We start from the raw sequence: 18,851 nt of genomic DNA on the forward strand, positions 1-18,851 counted from the left end.
GTCCTGGTACACACACAGATTTTGGCCCTTTGCTTTAGCTCCGAGCCTCCCGCCTCCCAGCCCGCTCCAAGCTCTGGCCCTGGCCTGACTCTGTACCTCACTCTTGCTTACAGGACCTGGCTATTGCGATTCCTCCAGCTTCTGCTTAGCGACGCCTGCCCTTGGGAAGACGTCAGCCCAGCTGTGACCGCTAGGCCACACCACCTACAGCCCGGGCCCTTACACAGCCTGGGCTGGTTCACTTGACTAACTGCTGTGCAGTTGTGCTGAGGAACTGCCACCTGGACTCGATGACCTTTGCAGGGAGGGATTGAACCCTCCCCCAGGAACAATCTCAAACTAGAACGTTTTAAGTCCAGGATCTCACAGCAAACACAGCCACTTGCCCTCCCTACAGAACTGCGGGAAGCAGCCTGCCCAGAGGCGGGGCCCTCGGCAAGTCCAGTGCAGGTAGGAAGAGGCAGCAGGAGCCGAGATCTCGCCGAGCCCCAACCTGCAGTGCAATTCTGCAGAAAGGCCCCCTCAGTCCCAGCCCGGCCCACCAGGCCTCAGCTGCGCCATCGGGGTGAGTGAGACAGTAGCCAGGCGACTCCTTCAATGATCCAACGGGCTCTACAGCTTCCACAGCTGCTGGGTAGAGGGAAGCCTCAGGTTGTGAGGGGAGAGCCCAGTGCCTGCAGGTGGAACTGGGCTGTCCCCACAGCCCCTAGGGGCAACAACCCACCAGGTTTGGGAGGGACCATTAGTGTCTCTCTACAGGCTTCAAATGAGCTTCTAATTAACCCTGGAGCGGGAGGCCACACCTGGAGCTTCAACTTGAGCCCAGGCTTAGTGAGAAACTGGCGCCCGGTTGGGGGAAACACGGCTGGCCCCGAGGGGAGCTGGCCCCGCTCTCTCTTAGGGGGAAGGGGTGGCTGGGCCCCGTACCCTCAGCCAGCTATAGGCACGCGAGGGCTCCCTGCAGAGGCGAACACAAAGCATACAGCGTGCGCATCCCAGCCACAGGAAGCGGAAGCATCAGGGCTCTTATGGAAGAGAGATAAATACACTCACAGAACGGGGGTTGGGAAGCCAGGAACAAAACCACTGAAAGTTGTTCTGATGTCAGCAGGTTCTGAATCAGTGCTTCCCCCACTGGGGCCCTGAAATAGGACCAGCTGGGGAGAGAGACCTTGAATTCCTGCATGAAAGGGTTTTCTCCCTGGGTTATGTTGTAGCCATTACACAAGTGTACGTTTTCTATAGTCGTATATTTCACTTCCCTCTAAATCTCTATTCCAGATCTGGGGGCAGGGACTCCGCAGCTCCAGCCCTAGCCCAGGTGGGCCTCAAGCCTGCTAACATCGAACCCCCAAGGGCCTTCGCCGGACCAGACAGGCAAGCAGGTTCCCAACCCCCATTCTCTCAAAGGGGACGTAACAGGAAGGTCCTGACCTCTTGCGATTGGTGCGTGCTACATGAGAGCTGGGGCGTCAGCCCCGCGGCCCCGCCAGCCCCAGCTCGGGTAATTCCATCCCAACTCTCTGGGCAGCAGCCTGTCGCTCCAGACACCCCGCCAGCCCTCGGCAGTGCCGGCCCCGGGCGTCAGCCCCGCGGCCCCGCCAGCCCCAGCTCGGGTAATTCCATCCCAACTCTCTGAACAACAGCCTGTCGCTCCAGACACCCCGCCAGCCCTCGGCAGTGCCGGCCCCGGGCGTCAGCAGCACGGCACTGTCTCCTCGCCCGTAAGCCGTCTCTGGGGGACTGCAAACTAACGACCACAGAACAGAGCGACGAGCCCCGTTACGACCCCCAGAAAGCTACAGCAGCTCCTCTCCCAGCCTAACCCGAGAGGCAAAGCACTCCAGTGCCAATTGCCCTACGAGCCTAGGGTGAGCCCTTGGCTCTCTCGCCTCTCTGGGCCTCTGGAGCCCCTCCGTCCTGGCACTGGACTAGAGGCTTTACTGGAACCCAGCGTATCCCATTTACTCCATTCCCTTGGGTCACCGATTGGGCAATTAAAAACAGCATCACGTTTGTCCAGCAAGACCAATGTTTCACCAAGACCCCAGAAAGCTGCTTACTACGGAAGGTTCCATTATCCTCTAGAACATAAGAACGGCCACACTGGGTCAGACCCACGATCCATCTAGCCCTGCATCCAGTCTACAGACACTGGCCAGTGCCAGAGGGGATGAACAGAACAGGGAATCATCATGTGATCCATCCCGTCGCCCATTCCCAGCTGCTGGCAAACAGAGGCCAGGGACACCATCCCTGTCCATCCTGGCTAATAGCACTGATGGACCTATCCTCCAGGAACTTATCTAGTTTTTTCCTGAACCCTGTTAATAGTCTTGGCCTTCACCACATCCTCTGGCAAAGAGTTTCACAAACTGACTGTGCGTTGTGTGAAGAAATACTGCCTTTTGTTTGTTTTAAACCTGCCTCCTATTAATTTCATTTGGTGACCCCTAGTTCTTGTGTTATGAGGAGTAAATAACACTCCCCTAGTCACTTTCTCCGCACCAGTCATGATTTTATAGACCTCTACTGTATCCCCCCTTAGTCGTCTCTCTTCCACGCTGAACAGTTCCAGGTTTTTGAATCTCTCTGGACACAGAAGTTGTTCCATCCCCCTCATGGTTTTCCCTGCCGTTCTCTGTCCCTTTTCCACTCCTAGTGTGTCCGTTTGGAGCTGGGGCGACCGACCTGCTGGCCGTAATCACGATGGATGGATGTGAACCCTGGCTCTCAACCTTCATCCCAGGATTTGACCAGGGTCCGAAGTCAGTCTGGCAGCGATTGCCAGGCTCCCTGCGAACCTGTCCGGTGCACACTGGCTTTCCAATGCAATTCTCAGTGGCCCTCGACATTCGCTGGCCAGTAGCCTCAGCACTGCGTGAGGCCTGCGCTCCAGACAGCAGCATCTTCCCTCGCCACTCATTGCTTTCACCCCTGTGAAGTGCACAAGGCGCTTTCGCTGGCCTGGCTCACTCAGTGCAGGTGTCTTGGGGAGTGGAAGTTCACAGTAGTTTGGGTAACAATTTCATAGACACACAGTGGAAGTGGTGAAATGGTATGTACGCCCCCCACCCCAAGCCCACAGGGCAGCCAGCGTGGGGAAATTCTCCCCTTCGCCCCCAAGGCGAACCAAGAAGGCCTCCCTGTTGATCTTGTCCCAACATGCTGCCTGTTTTGACAAAGCACTTTGTCTCAATTCCCTTTCCTCTGGCCTTCCTGAGCACCAGCTGTCCACACACCAACACGCCAGATCCCCCGTCCCGTCTCCCGACGCACCATGGAGGGTGACTACAGCACCCCTTTCTCCAGCACGGCCCCTAGCTCCCACTCCCTTTGGGACGCTGCTGAGGATTTCCCTCCTGCCCTGAAAACGCTCCGGATAGATCGGACATTGCAGGCCTGAAGCAAAGTTTTCCGAGGTGTGGACCCACACAATGAATTACTCAAGATGTATGTGAAAAAACTGCACATGCAAAAAAACACCCCACTGCTTCCCAGGTAGCATCAGCTGCCTCCCCATTCCTTCCTGCCGTCTAGAACTACTTCCCGGCCTCTGGACTCTCCCTTGGCTTCCCAGTCTCCGCAGAAGAGGCCGGCAGGCTCTATGAACCGCATAGCAAGCAGGGACCAACTCCACAGCCTTACCACTCACCATGAACCGCACTTTGCGGTGCCCAGCCCACCAAGCCGTGCTCTGCTGAGCCAGCCCACCATGACCCAACCACAGCAGAGCTTACACCACTTCAACCTGGGTCCTACCTCCTCGTCTGAGCTGTCGTCCTCGTATTCGCCCCTCAGCGGCAGTCCCTGCTGGGCGCTGGGCATTGACTCGGTCTCCAAACTCCAGCACTGCACTTGTTCCTTCTTCGGGGAAGCCATCCTGGCCTGCAAGGCAATGAGAAGACAGAGACTTGGGTCAGTGTGACCCCATCACACTGACTGTGCGTGACGTGACCACTTGTTTGACTCGGTAACCACCCCCCTTTGGGAATTTCAGCGAAGCCCCCAGAGTGTCCCTCTGCTGCAGAGCATCACAGGAGCCAGGACCTACTGCACTCCCAGGTCTCTCCCCACACGGGGTCCTTGCTGGTTCCCCACCACCCAAGCCTTTACCCTAAAGCTCCTGGGGTGACCAGGGTCACCATGTCACCCAAGGAAGGAATTCGTTTATTAGACTAGGTGATTCTAAAAAAGGAACAGCCATCCCCCCACGTCCCCCCAGGGCTGTGAAGAGAGAAAGTCATTAGCCCCAACCTCCTGGAGGCCAGCCATTGGGGCAATCTTCTAGGCACCCGTGCTGCCTCCCCCGTACACAGAGGAGAACACTCTTGCTAGGGTGACTTTTCCTATCCCCTGCAGCTTCTGCTGGCTGGCCACATTCTGCTAAATCCCCCAGCCAAGGGTCAGACCGCAGATACCTGCCCCCCCAAGCCCATGGCACAACCCCCTCTGGGAGGACACTCGCTCATTCCACGCCCAGGCAAGGCTACCGCAGAGCTGTGGAGCCAGACAGGACATGGGGCTGAGGAAGGCATGCTGCGGTTACCCCAGCCCTGCCCCAGCAACAGCACAGAAGTGCTTAGCCAAGGAAGAAAACCATGTGCAGGCTCCTCAGGCCTGGAGGGGGCTGGCAACTCACGAGATAAAGGTCTGGCTATTCAGAGCACACAGGCCACGTCAGCCCCTGCAGGCCACACCACCCGTTCCCAGCTCTGCATTCAGCAGCCCCTTCCCCTACCCTGCAAACCAGCAGCCCCTGGATTTCTGATGCTCGCCCCACATGTCCCTAGGGATTACGGTCTCCCCTCCCACAGCCCTTTTAACCCTGGCAACCAAGATTTAGAACTGTAGGACTGGAAGGGACCTCGAGAGGTCGTCTAGTCCAGTCCCCTGCACTCCTGGCAGGACTGAGTATTATTTAGACCATCCCTGACAGGGGTTTGTCCAACCTGCTCTTAAACATCTCCAGTGATGGAGATTCCACAACCTCCCTGGGCAATTGATTCCAGTGCTTATCCACCCTGACAGGAAGATTTTTTGTAACGTCCAACCTAAACCTGATGAAATACATCCGAGAATACTCAGGGAGCTGACTGAGGAGATATCGGAGCCATTAGCGATTATCTTCAACAAGTCCTGGAAGACGGGAGGGATTCCAGAGGATGGGAAGAGGACAAATACAGAGCCCATCTATAAAGGCGGGAATAAGGACAACCCAGGGAATTATTAACTTCTGTGCCCGGAAAGATAATGGTGCAAATAATTAAGCCATCAATTTGCAAACACCTAGAGGATAATAAGGCGATAAGTAACAGTTGACATGGATTTGTCAAGAACAAGTTGAGTCACACAAACCCAATAGCTTTCTGTGACAGGGTAACCAGCCTTGTGGATGGCGGGGAAGCGGTAGACATGGTATATCTTGACTTTAGTAAGGTCCAGAGTGAAGGGAGAAGTCTCAGGCTAAGATCACTGCAGGTGCTGGCAGCCGGATTCGAGTTGGGGTGTCTAAAGCCGAAGGACAATGTATCTGAGACATGGGCTGAGCAGCAGATAAGCCTTTGCTTGGTCTGACGCCCTCTGCTGCAGCCAGCCCCCAAAGCGTCCCTGCAGCGTGTGGTTTCGCTGATGACACCCCAGGGTGCTGCCATTTCATAACCACAAGTTTTTCTTTGTGCCCGAGGCGGTTCTAGCAAAGAATGAGCCAGGCACAAGGCCGGACTCACAGCCCTCCGCTACCCGTGCTCCTCCAAGCCGTCAGGGGGCCTGGGCAGCATTCCAGAGTGACGTGCACCTGTGTCTCCAGAGTACTTAGGGGTGCCCACAGCGTGGCCAGCCGCGGGTCCCACTGACCGCGTGTCAGAAGTGATGGGATCAGACCGGATCTGCCTAAAATGGCGCCGAAGGCAGCTTCCAGCACAACCTGGCGAGGCCCTCGGTGCCCACACCCCCTGCATGTTGAGTCAGCGCGCGGCATGCTGGGATGTGCCCCCGTGGCATTCCAGGAGGGGCCCTCAGCCTGCATTAACCACCCTGCACAGCCAGGGCAGGGCTCAGCTCCCCTCGACACGGGTAGCCAGACAACCCCACGTTGCAGACTGCGCCCACTCGCTGACCTGCAGACCCGGCCCTGGAAAAGAGATTCCCCCCCACCCCTCCTCTCGGGGGACCCAGGCTGGATCGGGTTTACCAGAGGATTCAATGAAATAATCAGAAAAACAGCCCCAGAAAACCCCGCTCGGGGGAGCAGTAAAATCCACACAGCGTGCGATCGCCTTCGGTTATACGCAACACCAACGCCGCTCCCGCCGAGCCGCAGGGAGCCGGGTGGGAGAGAGCCTGGAAAATACAGGGCCAGCAAGGGGATGAGATTACTGCAAAAACAAAAGGCTTTATTAAATTTTTTTAAGGAGGAGATTGGAGATAAGTTTTTCTCCAGGCTTTTGGCGCTCAGATGGCTTTGGACCGGAGTTTCCATCTCCCCCCCACTCACTTCCCCTCTCCCCCCGCCACCACGGTGAGCTTTGGAGAAAGAGCTCGCACCGCCAAACTGCGTCACTGGCGCCGCAGGCCGCCTCTGACAGCCAGTGACACACCGTCCTCCGCTCTCAGCGCTGGCCCCTTCCTAGCGCCCTCGGGCTGGGTAACCCACCGACACCCCCAGCAACGGCCCAGCCAGCGGAGGACACAAGCTGTGCGCTCCCCGAGAGCGGAGATCAAACCACGGTCTTTGGGCTGCTTTAGCTGGGCCCTTGTATAAAATCCATCCCAAGTCACCCTCTAGCACATCTGGGATGCAGGCAGGATTCTAGTGCTTAGCGATTAACTACCTCCCCGGGCATTAACCAGCTGTGGAGAACTCTCCCCAGTGAAGGAACAGTCCCCAGAAGCCACGAGGAAGTCCTCAGACAGGGCAGCATTCGAGCACGGACTGGCAGAGACCCTACCCTGCTACCTGACCAAAGGCTTTCTGGGGAGCTGCTCTCTCGACGCCCAGAGGTGCCCGGAAGCTAGGCAGGCCGTCGTACTGATGGGAGGCTCAGGGCTCGGCGGGGGAAGCCAGCTCACCCCTGCAGAGATTATCCAGGAGGCAGAGCGCACTCACAGGTCATTCCTTGATCAAGGGCTGAGGGGAAAACCCTTCGGTGCGTTTTGGTGCATGGAAAAGCTCTACTAGTCCTCCTGTGACTAGGAATCAGTGCGACGGGGCTCAGCTCACCCAGAGGGCAGCAGTGAAACCATGTAGTAGATTAGGGCCCCTTTAACTTCTGCTTGAACGGACAGGGATGGTGGATAAATCGGGGGTTTTGCTCGGAGATCGAACTAATGAAGAGCGTCTCTAACAGGCCCAGCCGCTGGAACACTGGAGTCCACTAGAGGGCAGCATGCAATGCTGAACGCTAACAGGAAAAGCTCCTAGCTCCAAAGGCAGCGCAGGGGGCCTGGGGACAAGGAGGTGAGCTTGTGCCTGCACTTGGTGAGTCAGCAAGACTCACAGCCAAGTCCTGGCTGCACCAGGACCCGTAACCTGGGCTGAAGAGAGTTTGCACCAACAGGAACCAACGTCACTGGATCGGGGCAGCACGTTGCTCAAAGTCATTTTCAGCACCAGCTCAAATTCCCAGCACAGACAGGACTGGAGACTGGGGGGTGAGTGGGAGAAGGAAATCTCCCATAGGTGGCTAATCAGACCTCCATCCTGATCCGCAGCCCCCCACTATTCCAGGCCTGCACACCCCCCATCCAGCTCTGCTGCGGCCCTTCAATCTCAGACTGCAGCCGGAGACGTGGGACAAGATCAGGGAAGGGAAGAAAAAGAACGAACGAGAAGGGAAAATACTGAACGGAAAGCGAGGAAGGAAGGAAGGAGACGGACGGCAGAACAAACTTAGAGATGGATATTAAAAATAGCCAGGGAACAAGAAAGCCCAAGGAAGCACAGCCATGGGACGCGACATTTGAAAACCGCCGTGAAAGCGACTGCCAAGAAGTTACGCTGAAATGCAGGCACGCCGTGTCCCACCTGTTCAGCCCCGGAACCCCGCTGCCTGCTGGGGCGGAGCGAGCAGCGAGCTCTCCTGGCAAAGTCCCACCCGCACCGTCTCACCTTGCACCGAAAGAGTGAACCAGGCAGGGCCTGTGCTGCAGCTGAGTGGGGCGAGAGCGGTGGCTGCTGCGGGGCTGGGGGGGGTGTTTGCCAGTCACTGCCTCAGCTCGCTCATCAGCCCAGCGCAGCGGCAGCTCCACCAGCCGCCCTGGGCCTGGCCCCAGGGGGTAGATCTACAAACGCTGGGCTGGCCCGCGCCACCTGACTCAGGCTGGTGGGTCTCTGGGCTGTGTAACTGCAGCACAGACGTGCAGGCTGGGGCCAGGGCCGGGCTCCGCGAGGGGGAAGGGTCCCAGGGGCCGGGCTCCAGCCCCAGCCCGAACATCTACACTGCCATGGTAGAGCTCTGCACCCAGAGGCAGCTGATGGGGGGGGGGGGGGGGTTAACTGCTGCACAGACACACCCAGGGAGACTGAGCCAATCAGCGGCTTTGCTGGGCTGCTCTCTCCTCACCCCCCCCCCCCCCCCCCCCGCTTAAACAAGGACCAGCGCACTCCCCCCACAGCCAGTCCCCCCTCGCCTGAACAGGCTGGAAAATACATGGCTCGCCAAGGACCCCCCCCAGCAGTCCCCCTTCCAAAAGGAGGGGGGGTGAAGATGAATCTCTGGTCTGCTGGCAGGCCTGGGGAAGTGGTGCTGGGGCCGCAAGACACCTGGGGAAGGGGGGCGGCTGCTGAGGGGAGAAGGGATGAATTTGGGGTGATTGGTGACAGCACAGGGGAGGGGGGAATGGGAGCAGCGAGCCGGGTGTGGGAGTAGTGGCAGGTGGGGAGGGAGAGAAACAGGCATGAAGCGTGCACAGGAGTCTGGTGTGAAGTGCGAATGTGTGAGAGTGTCCAGGAGTGTGTGCGCGGGACCGTGTGCGCGTGGCTGGGAGCAGCGGGGGGCTGCACTCGCTGGGGTTTATGGCAGAGGCCGGCTGGGAGAGTCGTGTCTGGGCTGGTGGGTTTCCTTCGCAGTTCTGCCAGGCTGGGACACGGCCATGCTGAATGGAAAGGGGTGGGGTCAGGTCTGTGCTCCTCTCGGGAGCCTGCTAATGACCAGGAAAGCCTTGACTTGCGAAAGGGGAAAACAAGTCCAACCTGCCAATCATAAGGGGGGGTGTGTCTGTGTGTTGGGAGTGCTGCCCCCACAGTGTGTATGTGTCTCTGTGTGTGACTTTACAAACTGTTCACCGATTTCTCTTGGCAGCCCTTCTGGGAGGCCGGCCAGCCAGACGCCCCCTGTGACACGCAGGGAATTGGTACAAGGATAGGAAGATTAACAGAGGGAGGCAGGGGAAGGCCAGAATTAGGACTTGCAAGTTCCTGGATCTTTGAGACCCCGCACCCCCTTGCTGGGCCTGAACCCCACAGCTCTCCCACTGCACCTCTCTGCTGACCTGCAGCTGCCCCTGCCAGTCCAGGGCTGGCCCCCTGCAGACTCAGCTGGCCAGATGCGTGGGCCTGGCCAAACGGCACGGTAGCATTGTGATATGGCTTAGGATGAAGCCGCCGAACCCCTTTCATTGGTGAGCCACGTCCGCTCTCGGGGTCTGTCTACACTGCAGTAAAACCCAGGGCCGGCCCGTGCTGCTGACTCAGGTTTGCAGGGCTCAGGTGAAGGGGCTGTTTGCAGTGCAGAGCCCAGGCTCTGGGACCCCCATGAGGTGGGAGGCCAGCCCAGGGGTCTCCTTGCAGTGTAGACATACCCTCAGAGGCGTGCTAGTTTCTGGCAGGAGTCCAAGTCTTTGCAGCAGCTCTGTGAGCCCAGACGCGAGCAGGCCCCAACCAATCCCCCGTATGATACAGAAATGGCAGCGAGAAGGGCCCCGTCTGCCAGGCTCAGAGCAAAGCCCCTTACCGAGAGCCTGGACCGGCCAGGACTGCGCTCTCCGAAGAGCAGGAGAGTTTGGGCACATCGGTCATTGCAGTTCAGAGAATTTGCTTGCATGGGTCTGAAACGTTCACTGACGTCAAAGATCAGACGGGACACTAAGGATCTAGTCTGCTGACCTGTATAACCTGGCCCAGAGCCCTTACGCTGGGGGCTCCCGCTGCAGACAGAGGCAAATGACACCTCTCCCCCCCCCCCACACACACACACGAGACGGTTCATCTTCTGGCTGCAGCTGCCCCAACCTATTTGCACCAGCCCCAGCCTCCCTCCCAGTAGCCGCGTTAAAGCCACCAGACATCCGCCAGCGTCTCACAAGAGGCCCTCACCAGGCCAGGCTCAGCTGGGTCTCGCTGGTTTGGGCCTCCAGGAGGGGTAACTGGACAATTAGCCTTGGGAGTCTAGTCCTCTCTGAGGAGCCTGAGGGGCTCCGGAGGTTAGCTCTGACCAGCTGTTAGGAGGACAGCTCTCCCCGACTCCCGGCTCTGCACGTGCCCCAGAAGCAGACCTCTAGGCTCCCCAGTCCTACCACGACGGGAAGTCTCTGTGCGGCTGCTACCCTCCATCCAGCCGCACCCACTAACCCGGAGCACCCACGCTCGGCCAGTGCAGTGAATTCGGAGGCAGCGTGTACCAACTGGTGCAGCCCAGGTCTGACGGCTGGGAGAGTCACTAAAGAAGTTTACGAGCCCTCGTGTCAAGCACGGAGAGGCCCCGGCCCAGCACTGAGGCCAGGACGTGGCACAAGAGAAAGCCGTGCAGACGTCCCCCCTCCAAAGAAGTGCTGCTTTCCTAACCGGGCTCAACAAAGCAACCGCCAAACCAAACCACGCACCAGCGCCAAGCAAGAGGAGGGTGGGAAGAGGCAGGTCCTTCAGCTCCAGGCGTTGGGGAGAGGGTCTCTCCTTTGGAAGAGCCAACACCTCAGTGGCACATAGTTCCTGGGGGAAACGAGCCAAAGGGTGGGGGTCTGCAGCCTCTGTTTATCCGTCACTAAAACAAAGTGAAGCTAGCACCGGCTACTAACTCACCCCCGGCTGCTGTAGCCTCACTGCGAGCTGCTCGGGGCAAGCGTCGCAGGTCAGACACCACGCCAGCTTTCCAGTCCAAAGGCCTGCTGCGGGATCAGCTGCAGGGAGACCGGCCTGATCACTCTGGCTGAGACGCCCTTGGACGAAAGCAGCAGCAGCCACCGAGTGCCACGAACCGGCCTAGGATTTGTAAACATGGCAGGAAAGACGGCGCCTGCCTCGGGAAAGGGGTGGGTTGTCTCAGGCCCAGCAAAAGCCCGAGCAGGCCTCGGAAGTGCGGACAGACAAAGGCCTGGGCTAAGTGATGCACTGCATGGGGAGGAGGGAAGAGAAGCAGTAACCGGGCAGCACGGAGGGGAACGTACTGCGGCCTCACGCCCCAGGGAGTGCTCCGAATCCCTTAGAAACAGAGTGCCCGATTGAATCTCCCTGCTGAGCCGCCGCGCGTGACATCAAGCTCTCCAGGTGGGCCCCTCGGGACAGCGGGGTCCGAGCACCAGTCTTGGCGCACACTCTCACTGACAGCGCCCCAGTGCTGCCTATCCCCAGCGTGGGACAGACTGATTCCAGACTCTTCCATGGGACCCCAGAGAGACCAGCGGTGCCGAGGGGGCTTCCCGGATCATAAAAGCAGCCAATAACCAGCTCCGCTCGGCCTTCAACGGCAGGCTGCTGGGTGTCTCTGGAATCGGGCCGCTCGGTTCAGCACAGGGGCTGCCCAGGAGGAAAGCACGGCCTGTCACATGCTGGAAGGCCTCAGCAGGAAATCTAACCCGACAGCGACAGCCTAATCATTGCATGGTCCTGTAACCTAGGCAGGCACGAAGAACAGAGGCCCCAAGCCTGCTGACAGGCAAGGGAATGGCCCTTTGGCTCCGGGCCCCTGAGGGGAACGGGGCGGCACCTCCCCACTCAGACTGGATCCTGGCTCACCAACAGACTCAAGTGGCTGTTGCTGTCCGGGAGGTGCCCAATGAGAGCCAGCGCTCTCGAGGGAGACAGCTGGGGGACTAGGGAAGGAAGTTCGGTGCATGGCTCCTGAGCAGAAGAAGAGCTTTGCTCCCCAGCAGCATCTGTCTAGTCACCTCCCACGAACGTCCTCCCCCTGCACGGTGGGTTGGCAGGGTGCGCTGGCACTTTGTGTTCTGCCCCATTGCAAGAGCGTCCGGGCCTGGCCAGTGTGGGAGCACGAGCACAGAGCTTTAATGCACAGGAGCCTCAGAGAATCCACAAAACCTGGTGGTGGGGACGCTCATCCTGGGCCTTCCTCCCCGCAGCTTCCACAATCTGGCTGGGTGGGGCGCATTCCTCTCCCCACCCTTTACTGCTCTCCTTCCTCGACCCCTGCCCAACACAGCAACCCACCCGTACCGTGTTCCCAGGTGCTCGCCAACACGGCTCTGACAGGGCCAAATCCCCTTCCTAGTTCAGACTCAAGATGCAATCTAGGCGTCTTGCTCCTTGTATGAACCGGAGAACAACTCTGGCCTGGTGACAGAGGTCCCTGGGAGGGTCTGGGGATCTCCGGGTGCTCGATTAGCTGAAGAAGCTATCCCAGAAGGGCTTTAACGCAGGAGATGGGGAAGAGAAGCCCCAACCTCGGGTCACCGTACATTGTCTGATATTGGGACTTCCTTTCAGGGACAGAAGCTAGAAAGCAGCCCGGATCAGGTAGCACCAGGGTCCATGCAAACCCCAAGAGGGTCCCGTGCCCCGCCAGGCCCCACAGTGCAGAGCCACGCGTCTGTACCAAAACAACCACCTCCACGCCAGCATTACTGTTCTTTGCTGGGCCCTTCGTCCATTACCTCTCAGGCACCAGCAACAGACCCCCGGCAAACCACCTGAGCAGAAAAACAAGGAGAAGAGCAGGCTGTTTCCAAGCTGGGCCAGGGGAGGCAGGTATGAGTGTGGTCCAAGGGATTCTACATTGCCACCCAGGGCCATGGAGATGCATCCTGGAGATTACATGTCCCACCGGGGCAAACAGCCAGGTTTAACCGAGCGCTCTCCGACACTGGCGTGGCTTAGGAGCCCTGCTCTAGCACCGGCCGGTTAGTTTGTTCCGACAGGCCAAGCCTGGTTGCTGAGGTGAGCGCTGACGCTGTTTGGCTAGTCCCACGGCAAAGGCCAAACTGTTCAGCCACCCGGGAGGGTGCCCAAGAGGAGCTGTATTTGACGCGGTGCGCACCGCAGGCCAGGACCTACCCGCAGCATCCCGCTCCTTTGACAGCCCGTGGGCTGCTGGGCAGGTTAGCAGCACAGCTCTCACCTGAGCGGAGTCTGGACACACCCGGACAGCCACTAGCCAGAGGAGAGGGCAGATCAGACAGGACACGCAGGCCCCATCCATGCTAGCTGCACTTGGCACCCACCATCAAACACAGCTCCCAACAGCCAGCTTTCAACACCCACTGCAGAAAGAGCGAGCGGCCCGTTGTCACGAGCTACCAGGCGGGTTTAGTACAGGGCACCGAATCCAACCAATGTTTCCAAATATTCATTTTAACCTTGGAACTTGGGAAAGCGTCTACAAAACGAAGCCTTTCTACCCAGTGGCAGTAAGCTATAGTTCCTTTGACACTTGTATCCGATTGTGTGTGACTACAGCTCTCTGCCACACACCCACTCTTGCGTTGAAGTCAGAAAGCCATTTTCAGCCTTGGTGCAAACACACATGAAGGATCCAGCCCGTTGCCCTGTCCTGGAAGCCTGTCAGATCTCCTATGCTAAGCAGGGTCAGGTTAGCGTTTGGATAAGAGACCAAGGTATGCAGAGGTGCAGTGAGAGAATTTGATAGATGTTGCTCTTCCTTTGGGCCTTGCCTCCCTCAGATTTCCTACCCTTGCTCCAATTTGGGCAACTCTGGTAGCAAGCGAGGGGCGCTATGGTAGGCCAGCTCACTGAATCACCACCTCATAACCACAATACACCCTCACCCTGCTGCCAGCGGAGTTAAGATGCCGGCCGTTGCTGGCTCCTTGTCTACAATGCACCATTGCTAACAACCATGGGAAATTTCAGGGGAAAAGGCCAGTTTTTCTGAGTCAGCACCAAACCGGTGCCACGGCAGAGTCACTACAAGGTGCAGCGCTGCTGGAGGTGGCATCCTTCGCATGGAACACAACCCGTTATATTTATTTACTTACTTCTTGCAGTTATTAATGAGCCCGTTTCCCTCTAGAGGAGTCGGGTCCGGAGGAAATTCCTACATTAGTGATTTAATTCTGCCTCCCCAAATGCCCCTTAATGCGAGACAGGATCCTCAGTTATGTAAGGTTGTCACATGCTGTTAAACAGCTGTTCTGTTCCACTCTATAGATGGCCGCATTCATCTTTGTGCATGGGCTCTGTATCCAGAACGTGCTTGGGGATTGGCAAGCTGCTGGAGAAATGCAAGACCTCTCATCGTTTACTGTCTGTTCCACATTGGTTGCTAATGATAAATCATGTACACCTCTACCCCGATATAACGCGATCCGATATAACACAAATTCAGATATAACGCGGTAAAGCAGCGCTCTGGGGGGGCGGGGCTGCATGCTCCGGCGGATCAAAGTAAGTTCGATATAACACGGTTTCACCTATAATGCGGTAAGATTTTTTGGCTCCCGAGGACAGCGTTATATCGGGGTAGAGGTGTATTATGACTTTGCCGCAGAACTGAGGAGAGGAGAGGAGGCTCTTGTTTAACACACATTGGAAAATTCCTGCAAATGTGGTAAGGAATTTTGTTTTAAACGTGAAATCAAAAAGGAATCGGATTCCTGGCCAAGTCGGACATGTCTGATCGCTTTTCCTTGTGTGGAGCCCCTTGGCTGCCCCTCCTCCACGAAAGGAAGGCAGAGCGGTAGCATAAACTGGATTTCAACACTCCCAGCCTACTGTGCCACAGAACCCCCTGCACGAACGGACCTGCAACGCATGGGCATTCCGCATGCCAGAAGTGGTCCCCGACAGGGGCCCCCATTCCCATGTCTCCAGTCACCACAGAATGCCCATCAGAGGCTGTTCCCGGCGCCAGGGCAGTGTCGGCCGTACACGCGCAGAGTATGAAGTGAGGCGCAGGACAGGGAGGGGAAACGGCTCTTGCCTCAGTAAAACGCCACTGCCCAGCCATCCAGTTACTCCTGCCTCAGAACAGGAGTGAGGCGAAAGAGGGGACGCAGCCAGGAGCCCTAAGCAAGGCCATGTCTCCTCAGACGTGCCCATTCCCTGCTCGGACTCCAGCCCTTCACAGGCCGTGCTGCTGAGGAAAGAAGGCAGCACAAAGGGCGCTCGGAGGACTCCGGGCACAGGATTATGCTGGGGTTGACTTTACTTAAGCGGTACGTCCCGGCTTTGCTTCCCAGCGGCCTGCCTGCGAGCTCCTGAAGGACAGCAGTAGGACGCAGCGTGGAGTCAAACCCACGAGGAGTAAACGCCAGCACAGCTGAGGGGCTACAGAAACGCTGAGGAGAGGGTCAGAACTTGGCACGGGTCCAGCAGGGAGCCAGCTGTGGCTTTCGGACAGGAAGGCGCTGAATTCACAATCCTCAGTTACTGAGGGTACTCTGCTCACCTCCACCCCTGCACACCAGCTGCACCCACACAGAGCGACAGGTCCAGGAGTAGAACAACAGGGAACAGTCTGGTTCATGGGCAAGTCTATGATCTAGTCACAGGTATTTTTAGTAAGCGTTATGGACACGTCACGGGCAACAAACAAAAATTCACAACCCACTACTTGACAATGACCTTTACTATAAATACCCCTGACTAAAACATAGCTGGAGGGCCCCGGGGCACCACTTCTCCTGGGGTCAGCCACACTGGCCACTGCAGAAGTCACTGAGCTCACGGAAAGTCACAGAATCCGTGACAGACACAGAGCCTTACTCATGGGACATGCCCCAAGGCCAGAACCCTGGTTCTACTCCAGCCTCTGCCATTGGCTGCGTGAGCTTTTTGTAAATCACTTCCCTTCCCGGGCCTAGCCAAGGCTAGGCAAACAAGCCATTAAACCTCACCCTTCAGGGTTTAAACTCATCTCACCACAAGGAGTTCGAAAGAGACCGAATGTGGAGGCAGATTATCCCACACCTGCCTATGAGGGGTGCTTACACCTTCCTCCGGAGCACCTGTCAGAGACCAGACCTGAGTTCCACCCTGGCCACTGTGGCCATCCCAGTGCTGTTCTTTCAGAGCGTGCTCATGTACCCAGGGTTTCACAGTTAAATAAACCCTCACTAGATTCGTGTTTTAAAATGTGGCAGTTACAAAATTTTAACTTGCTCATTGTAAATTACTTATTTTCCTACTCTAGACATGATCTTGTGCCTCGGTTTCCTAATCTGTGACCCAGGAATTATACCAGCGGCTCACAGGAGCTGTACCCAGGATAGTATTTGCATTCAGCTGGAAGATGGTATAGGAGAGCAAAGTATCTCACTCTAGAAGTGACAGGAGACCTAGACCTCCTTTAATTAACAACACACAAGTAACACTCCAGCTTCTTACGCTATCTCCCTGCATAAACACACATCTCCTCTGCCAGAACCGCTGCTCCCCAACCCTCAGTCCTCACGCTGTTTTTGTACGGCAGCTGAATGATACAGTCATAGAACCATAGAAGATTAGGGTTGAAAGAGATCTCAGGAGGTCATCTAGTCCCACCCCCTGTCCCAACCCCAACTAAATCATCCCAGCCTGAAATCTGAAAAGCGTGTCCCTGTGTGTCCTATGTTGTCACCACACAGAACAATAAACCACACGCTTAATAAGTGCCCCCCCCACATAATAAGAGATTCATCCGCATGACCTGTGTCTCATTATCCTGGTTCACACGCACACAAACCACATGCCTTCTTCCCCGACCACCACAGCCTGCAAACTGAAGCCATGAGGGTTTCTCATGGAGGAGTCTCCCGACCTGGCAAATCGTTCAGCCTGTGACCCCCATAAATTGTTGACGGGGGAGGGTGGTGGGAGAGCCCTGGTTTCTTGGGCATGGAATTGTCTTTCTAGGCGAAGTTACGTTTTAAGAGAGAACGCAGGGCACAGCTACAAGACACTAGTATTATATGGCGACGTTCTGACATTTCACACTTACTTGTGCCTTCTTTGAGAGCAAACTGCCTTTCAGCGTCCCCTCATCACCGCTGTCCTGGTCCTCTGCCTCCTCCTCCGTGCTGCTGTCACTTCCAGAATCCTCCAGCCCAGAGTAGACGCTCTCTTCGCTGTCTGTCAGGTCATCGCTTTCCTGGGCTTGCTCCTCCAGCACTTGGGTACTGGGAATGGACAGCTGAAAGGAAAGCACAAGCATCACTGCACAGAACCCCCAACGGTCTCCCCCTTGTCTACCCTCGGAGGATTGGCTAGTACAGTTATACCAGCAAACCCCTCCAGTGTGCACAGTTACCCCAGTGTAAAAGGAGTTACACCGGTTCGGGGAACTGGCGATAGAACTTCTGTAGAACCACGCCAGGGTCTTTATTGCCATAGCTACAGCAGTACATTGCTATGCTGGTAAAACTGACCCGCATAGACCAGGCCTAAGAGGGACACAAGTAAGGTTCGCAAACTTGATGGCGTCCCAGAAATGCTGCTGTGAGTTACTAAAATTTGATTATGTCCCTCCCTGCTAGAAGGAGTCTCCAGAGTGCCTGCTTCACCAATACAAGCGAGACACGGTTAATCTTCATGCCAATTCCCTTAACTGTAGAAGCACAGGCGTGCACGGGATTTCAGGTCAGCTAGTCCAGCCCCCTGTGCTGAGGCAGTGCCAAGAACACCTCAACCTTCCCTGACAGGTGTTTGTCCAACCTGTTCTTACAAGCCTCCCAGGACAGGGATTCCACAACTTCCCTTGGAAGCCTGTTCTAGTATTTAAGCAGTTAGAAAGTTTTTCCTAATGTCTAACTTAAATCTCCCTTGCTGCAGACAAAAGCCATTGCTACTTTTCCTACCTTCAGCGGCCACGGAGAACAACTGATCACCATCCTCTTTACAACAGCCCTTAACATAACTGAAGACTGATCAGGTCTCCCTGCAGTCTGATTTTCTCAAGGCTAGACATGCCCAGGGCTTTTTAACCTCTCCTCACAGGTCAGGTTTTCTAAACCTTTTATTATTTTTGTTGCTCTCCTCTGGACTCGCTCCAATTTTTCCACATCTTTCCTCAAGTGTAGTGCCCAGAACTGGACACAGTACTCCAGGCCGAGGCCTCACCAGCACCAAGTAGAATGGGACAGTTATCTCCAGCATTTAACATATGAAGGCCCTGTTAATTCTCCCCAGAATGATATTATCCTTTTACACAACTGCTTCACAATATTGACTCATATTCAAGTTAAAACCCACTATAACCCTCAAATCCTTTTCAGCAGTACTACTGCCTAGCCAGTTATTCCTCATTTTGTAGTTATGCATTTGATTTTTCCTTCCTAGGTATAGTACTTATTGAATTTCATCTTGCTGATTTCAGACCAATTCTCCAATGTGTCAAGGTCATTTTGAATGCTAATCCTTCTCTCCAAAGTGTTTGCAACCTCTCCTAAGCACACCCAGGGCTGACCTCTGCAGGACCCCACTAGATACATTCCCCCAGTTTGACAGTAAACCATTGATAACTACGCTTTGAGCATGATCTTTCAACCATTTGTGCACCCACCATACAGTAATTTAATGAAGACTACATTTCCCTAGTTTGTTTATGAGATTGTCATGTGGGACCATCTCAAAAGTCTTACTAAAAAAAAAAAAATATCAAGATATATTGTGTCTACTGCTTCCCCTCATCCTCTAGGAAATTAGGTTGGTTTTGCATGGTTTGTTCTTGAGAAATCCATATTAA

At 56.1% G+C, this 18,851-nt stretch overlaps 1 protein-coding gene across 1 annotated transcript in view; it reads right to left on the minus strand.

Moving 5' to 3' along the window:
- BOP1 (BOP1 ribosomal biogenesis factor) overlaps window positions 1–18,851 on the minus strand; it is an 87,107-nt gene that overhangs the window by 66,686 nt on the left and 1,570 nt on the right. The window contains exons 2-3 of the mRNA XM_054018487.1: window positions 17,109–17,300; window positions 3,763–3,888 (exon numbers count right to left, since the gene is read on the minus strand). Coding sequence (XP_053874462.1) covers window positions 3,763–3,888; window positions 17,109–17,300 — 318 coding nt within the window. The remainder of the gene's footprint in view (window positions 1–3,762; window positions 3,889–17,108; window positions 17,301–18,851) is intronic.

Source organism: Malaclemys terrapin, chromosome 2 (assembly GCF_027887155.1).
Source record: "Malaclemys terrapin pileata isolate rMalTer1 chromosome 2, rMalTer1.hap1, whole genome shotgun sequence".
NCBI lineage: Eukaryota > Metazoa > Chordata > Testudines > Emydidae > Malaclemys > Malaclemys terrapin.